This window comes from Aythya ferina (assembly GCF_964211825.1).
Source record: "Aythya ferina genome assembly, chromosome: 21".
Taxonomy (NCBI): Eukaryota; Metazoa; Chordata; class Aves; order Anseriformes; family Anatidae; genus Aythya; species Aythya ferina.
The window spans coordinates 3,292,518-3,298,519 of NC_140319.1; the positions used below are offsets into that span (position 1 = coordinate 3,292,518).

The following is a 6,002-nucleotide window of genomic DNA, read 5'->3' on the forward strand; positions in this document are numbered from 1 at the left end:
TGAGTGTCTGTCTAAGCCAACAAGGGGTGCAGAAAGCAGAGACTTACTGTAATTGCTCGAATGTCATCCAGGCGGTGATTGAAAGGACCCTGTGTGCTGCTCTGCTCACTGAATTCTCTAAGGATCTAACAGGGTCATCTTGATTTGCACCCCAGGACCAGTAGAAATTGTACTCATTTATATTTGAAATTTGCCACTCACACAGGAGAGATGCTGAAAGTTAATAAGAAAGTGCTTGCAAAGCTCTGAGGCAAAATAAGAGAAAGTTTCATACAAAGTGGCCGCCTGTTACAGTTGCCAAATTGGTAATTGCAACGCTTTTGTCTGGGGAGCTTAAATCCAAAGTCCTACAAAATCTATCTTTGGGTGAAGTCACCGACCTTTCTGGAAGGAGCACTTTTTCCGTAGGGATTTCTCACTCCAACCCCATCTGTGAAGGGACAGAACGCACCAGCATTTACGGGTAAAATGGTGGAGTATGGGGAGAGGCTGGTGACTGATTGACTGCTACAGCCAAGGCATGGCTGGAGAGCTAGGAACGTGTCCAGCAAAGTGATCAGCTGTAGCATTGCTCAAGGCAGACTTAAGCCACCAAAAATTTAGTGGCTCAGCTACAGAGGGGTGGGTTTGGGGGAAATGCCAGAGGAAGGCAATGAGCATCACCACATGAACTTGCAAGGAAGGAAAATTTAAGAGCCAGCCTCAGACCTTGGTCTATTCACAGAGCACAAAAATATCTACACAGAGAAGAAGAAAACTGTTGGGAACTGCTACAGACAGCTCCCCCTTTTTCTTTCTCCCACGAAAGAGAAATGATGCATCCCTCACCTCTTGGAGGGGAAAACAACACCCTGCTTGGGCCAGCTCACGGCTCCTGTGTGCCTGCAGATGTCAGGCAGAGCAAACCGGCAGAAAGCACAAGGTGTTTCCACTGCATCACCTCCTACCTACCGGTGATGGAGAGGGGAGAGAGGGGGGGAAAGGAAATCACCGGGAAAATGAGTGCTGCAGGAGGGCAAGAGATGTCTCGGGGCTGTTCTCTCCCTCTGGAGGAGGTGCTGCACCCAAGGAACCCCCCTCTCCCGTAGGGTCACCTGCGGGTCCAGTTGTAACCAGTTCCCTTATCGGAGCCGGGGGACAGGGCTCCGGCTCCTGCGGGGATCTGGCAGGAGGCAGCTGAGCTCCCTGCGGGCAGAGAGCGGGGATATAAGGGGAGGCATCCGTAGGCAAAGCAAAAACACGGGGCGAGCTGGGGTAGAGTAGGGTGGGATAGGATAAGGATAAGGATAAGGATAGGATAGGATAGGATAGGATAGGATAGGATAGGATAGGATAGGATAGGATAGGATAGGATAGGATAGGATAGGATAGGATAGGATGCAGCTGCCGGCTGTGTGCTGCAGGGCCTGGCTGCTGCTGCTCGTCCTGCCCTGGGCCGGGGCTCCGGCAGCCGGCGGCGAGCACGGCGCGGAGCTGCGCTCCCTGCAGGTACCGGGACCGGGACCGGGACCGGGGCGGGCTGGGGACCGGGGAGCAGGAGCGGGGCTCCCCGTCCCTCTGCCACGGCTCCTTCCCTCCTTCTCCTTCCCCCCCAGGACCTCCTGGAGGCGCTGGGGCAGCTGCGGGACGAGGAAGGGGAACTGGCTCTGGACGAGGAGCCGGAGGCTGGAGCTGAGGACGGCGGCCCCGAGTGGGACCTGCCGGGGACCCCTCTCCCGGCCCCCAGCCCAACCGAGCCGGCGGAGGGGCAGAGCCGCTGGAGGAGCCTCCTCTCCTCCTCCCGACGGAGGCATTTCTCCGGCTGCTTTGGGACGAGGATGGAGAGGATCGGCGCTCAGACGGGGCTGGGATGCAACCACTATAAAGCCCGTAGGTCCCGGCTCGGCCCCGGCGCTGCCCCTCGGCTCTTCCCCGCCTGCCACAGCCCAGGGGACCGGGGCAGGCGCTGGGGCACCCCCGCAGCTCTCCGCCCCTTTTCTTCCAGGTTTCTGGAGGAGAAGGAGAAGCTGAAGTCGGGACCGGCATCCTCGAGCCTCCGGGCCGGCGTCCAGCCGCCGGGCAGCCACGCTCCCTCCCCGGAGCCTCTGCGGGGCTGGGTACGCAGCAATAAACCCTTTGTACAAAGCGTGGCCGTCTGAGAGTGGTTTGTGGGCTTTTGGGGTCACGGTGTAGCACGCGGAAAGCCCCTACAGAGATCTCCTCCTCTGCACGGAGGATCCTTAACACTGGCTGGAGCATCCCGCCGGGTCTGGGGCAGCTTTAGCCCGAGGGCTGCGGCAGCAGGAGGGGTGGTGGCAGCACTGTCGGGCACTGTCGGGCACTATCGGGCACTGTCGGGCACTGTCGGGCACGGAGCAGCCCCTCGGGCACGGGGCTCGGCGGCTCTCCGAGCGAGCTGCCGGCAGGGCTGAGCTGCGGGCCCCGGGCCGCCGGCATTCAGCACCGGGGACAGACGCCAGAGGGCTCGGCTCGGCTCGGCTCGACCCAGCCCGGCCTCGGCGAAGCCTCCCTGCCCTCCTCCCGGGGGTTGTGCAGTGCGGTTTAACCCGTGCTAAGCTCCCTGAGCCACTGCACAGCCCGCTCCGGCTTCCCAAGGCAAGGCAAGGAGCACGGACAGGCTGCGCAGACGGACAGGCGGACAGGGGGGCCCCCTCCCGGGATCAGCCACCCCACACCCCAACCCATAGCCCCACAGGCGAGGGGTGGCTGGGATGAAGATGTTTCCTCCCCAGTGGAAAAAGTGAGGCACCACTTATCTCAGTTGCAGCGTGGCCTGTCCTGTGATCGCCGTGTGCGGGCAGCTCACCAGACATCATCACTTTCTGGTTTTGTTTCCCACGCTGGCCACCTTGGCTCTGTGTTTCCTCCTTAATCTAACCTAACTGACAGGAAAGAGAGCTTGGGTAGGGCATGGCAGAGCCTTGTCAAAGGGTTTGGTCACCAGGGGGTGAAAGGAATCCAGATCCAGCCTCTGCCCCAGGACTAGAGGCTCTTTACTCTCAGCCCACCCTCCAGCAGTCTTCACTTGCACCATGGCAATGAAATGGACATCCGTGGAAGGATGTGCAGCAGGCAAGGGCATCGGGTACAACAGGTGTATAGGCAGAAAGGATCCACAAAACATCAGCCCTTAAGGCAGCCTCACGGGGCTGGAAAAAAAGGACATTGCTTCATCCTGCTGGGGAAGGGGCAGAGGTACCCCCAGCTGAGCTCTGTCCATCCACCATCCTCCTCCTCACAGGGATCCAGACACAGGGCAGCACCCTTGGTGCTCTGCCTCTCTGCTTTCAACAGCCTGTGCTGCTTCCTAATGCAGCCTCAAGTCCCCATACCTCCTTTCCCGTACCCCAGGGGGCTGAGTGGGACAATGTGCTGATTTCCTCTTCCAAAACTGGTCACAGTACACATTTAATAAGAACCTGCTGCTCTCCCAATGGGGTTTTTACCAATTGAATGGCCAGCAGAGCAGCACGGGCAATGACTTGGGTTTGTCTCTCCATTGCTGGACTGTAAAGCCTGAAGTTCGTACAAGCCTTGCAAGGGTGATGATACTGAGATACCACAAGCAAACAAACAAGTGAGCTTTATAGCTGAGTTCTGACATTTTATGCTCCATTTGTTTTGGCACAGATGTGAGATGGATAATAGAGGGCAGAATTTGGCTTTGTAAACACAGGAGCTCCTGTGAGGTTCAGCCATTTTATCTCATCTAGGTACTTCCATACCTACTACATGAATAGCACACAGACATCCCCAGCTTAGAAAAATACTGTCAAGGTTAAAGTCGAGCCCCTAGATCTCATTTACCTGCTGTGGCATATGGAAGATGGAAAGTGAACGAGCCAGTAAAAGAAAGGAGTATCTCTTGGTCCAGGTTATTGAAAGCAATCCTGGGATATTAGATTGTTTCACAGGGACAGGTCACTCAAAGCTAAGTACTTCACAACTGGGACTGATATCATGTTCCTCAGTTTCTTATAGCTGGGTTTGTGCCTCCGGGGGCTGCTTTACAAATGTGCTGAGCTCTCAGGCAAAACTCAGATCAAGCGACAGTGTTTTTTTAGCACAGAGACAGCACTAGAGAATACTTGGTGTGTGGGAGGCTGAAAGAAACAAAAAAATGGAACAGTAACAGACCCTAGTTATCTTAAATTGGACACTCAGTATTAACGAATTCTCACCTTTCTCAGTTTAGAAAGTGAAGATAATGCCCTGTGCAAATAAATGAATACACACTCAAGAAGAGCAGAAAGAAAATACTTGTAATTAGTGAATTATACAGACAGTGCAGCATGGAGTGTCGATAAAAAAGCTATCAGGTTCTTAATTCTTTCTTAACCACAATTTGAATAGGACTAAATAAGATCGGGTTAAGACACAGAATAATAAAAGAAGTGAACACTGCCTCTATGTACTGAGAAAAAAAAGTGCTGAGGAAAAAATAGGGAGTGATCTTATAATAACACATGCAGAGTTGAGCTGACTTCATGCTATATTGGGAAAAAGTAGTGTTTGAGCTTGATTTCACAACCTTGGGAATGTCCTTTCTAGTATAATTTTGGGAAGCTGATCATGTGAACTGTGTGCATGTTTGTATACAAACATTATGTTAGGGCATGAAAAATATTTTATTATTCCACTATTATTTAGCAATTCTACCTTGGAGATTCATTCATACAAGATCTATATTAATATCAATAGTTAAAAAATTGTTATGTATGCAACTTCCTTATATATTTGTATACAAATTCCTTATATATTTGTTCTTGTTTCTATGTCAAATAACAAGAAATGTTAGGAAAATGCAGCACAAACAACACATTTTATTATTTAGAAATCTCCCATAGTTATGTAAAAAAAGCAACCTTTATTTGCACTGTACAGAGAAAAACAATGCTGGAGGAGGAAACTGCAGAAAATCTGCATTTTTGTAATTTCTCATTTAAACGTAGGCAGTTTTCAGCTAATCTTGAAAGCTTCAGCACTCCAATAAACAAATAAATGCTTTTCAAAAGATATAAATATTAACTGTTTCATTTAACCCCCTCCCCAAACAAACAAACATACACACAAAATTCACTCTTTCTCCCTTAGGGACAGATTCCGATACCTTTGCTGAATAACACTGAAAGCCATTTATTTCAAGTTCTTGCTGAGCAAGTTGCTTTCTGGTACAATGGCATTAGAAACTAGTACAAGAAATTTGACCGTCTCTTCTTTACATTTTATTAATGCAAGGTCAAGCCTTACCATCGAAGTCTAAAGAAATCCCATTGATTTAAATGTGTAGCTGCTAATAAGGACTAATTTTTCCACGGTGCCGAAGTCGTTTGCCTAGGGGCTGGAGGCACTCGGTGTCCCCGCAGTCGGTCCAGACGTTAGCGGCTGTAACGAGGTGCGGATCGGGGCACCTCTGTTGTTGGCAACACACAAATACAAGGACTCAACGGTGATCTCACCTCTACGGCAATGAGGAAAGAGAAGTGGCCCAAACCTGAGATTTTCAGCACACTCGGTGGTATGCGGTGGCTACGCGTATGCCATATATAGAAGGAAAGTGCGCATGATACTTTAGGTGTCCTAAAAGTATCCTTCAGCCTTCGCTCTCCTCCAAGCGCTCATCTGAAAAGCTTTTTTTGCTTTCCCTATAAAAGGTAATTTCCCTATGGAAATCTTCTGAATGAGCAGAGTTTAGAGCCGTTTCGGGGTTCTTTCCCATCTCCATAAACCTGACCATAGGGGTCTCTTGAAAGAAAATTGCGAAGAATTTCCAACTGGACTATGTAATCACAGCGCCTGGTATCAAGAGGAGGGGGAGTGACATGAAATCACTGACTTGTGACATACATTCCTCAGCAACAGCAGCTGCTGCCTAATGACAGCTAATAAAGGGAATCTTCCCTTGACAGAGCTGCATGCCTGCAGGAGAACAGGAATGCGCCCCAGATAAATCCACTGATAACCTAGGAAGCAGAGATCACACCCAAACAGTATAAAAGAGA

General features: G+C 51.0%; 1 protein-coding gene across 2 annotated transcripts; it reads left to right on the top strand.

Annotated features, from left to right (window-relative positions):
- The first annotated feature begins 1,078 nt into the window (after positions 1–1,078).
- Positions 1,079–2,796, top strand: LOC311422386 (natriuretic peptides A-like). Of its 2 annotated transcripts, XM_084495378.1 has the most exons (3): positions 1,090–1,488; positions 1,596–1,869; positions 1,985–2,124. In XM_084495378.1, exons 1-3 carry the CDS (start codon positions 1,378–1,380, stop codon positions 2,008–2,010), a joined length of 411 nt encoding a protein of 136 aa, XP_084351504.1. In that variant the 5' UTR covers positions 1,090–1,377; the 3' UTR covers positions 2,011–2,124. The 2 variants fall into 2 exon arrangements, with proteins under 2 accessions (XP_084351503.1, XP_084351504.1); XM_084495377.1 differs by having other exon boundaries at positions 1,079–1,488; positions 1,596–2,796.
- Positions 2,797–6,002: the final 3,206 nt, after the last annotated feature.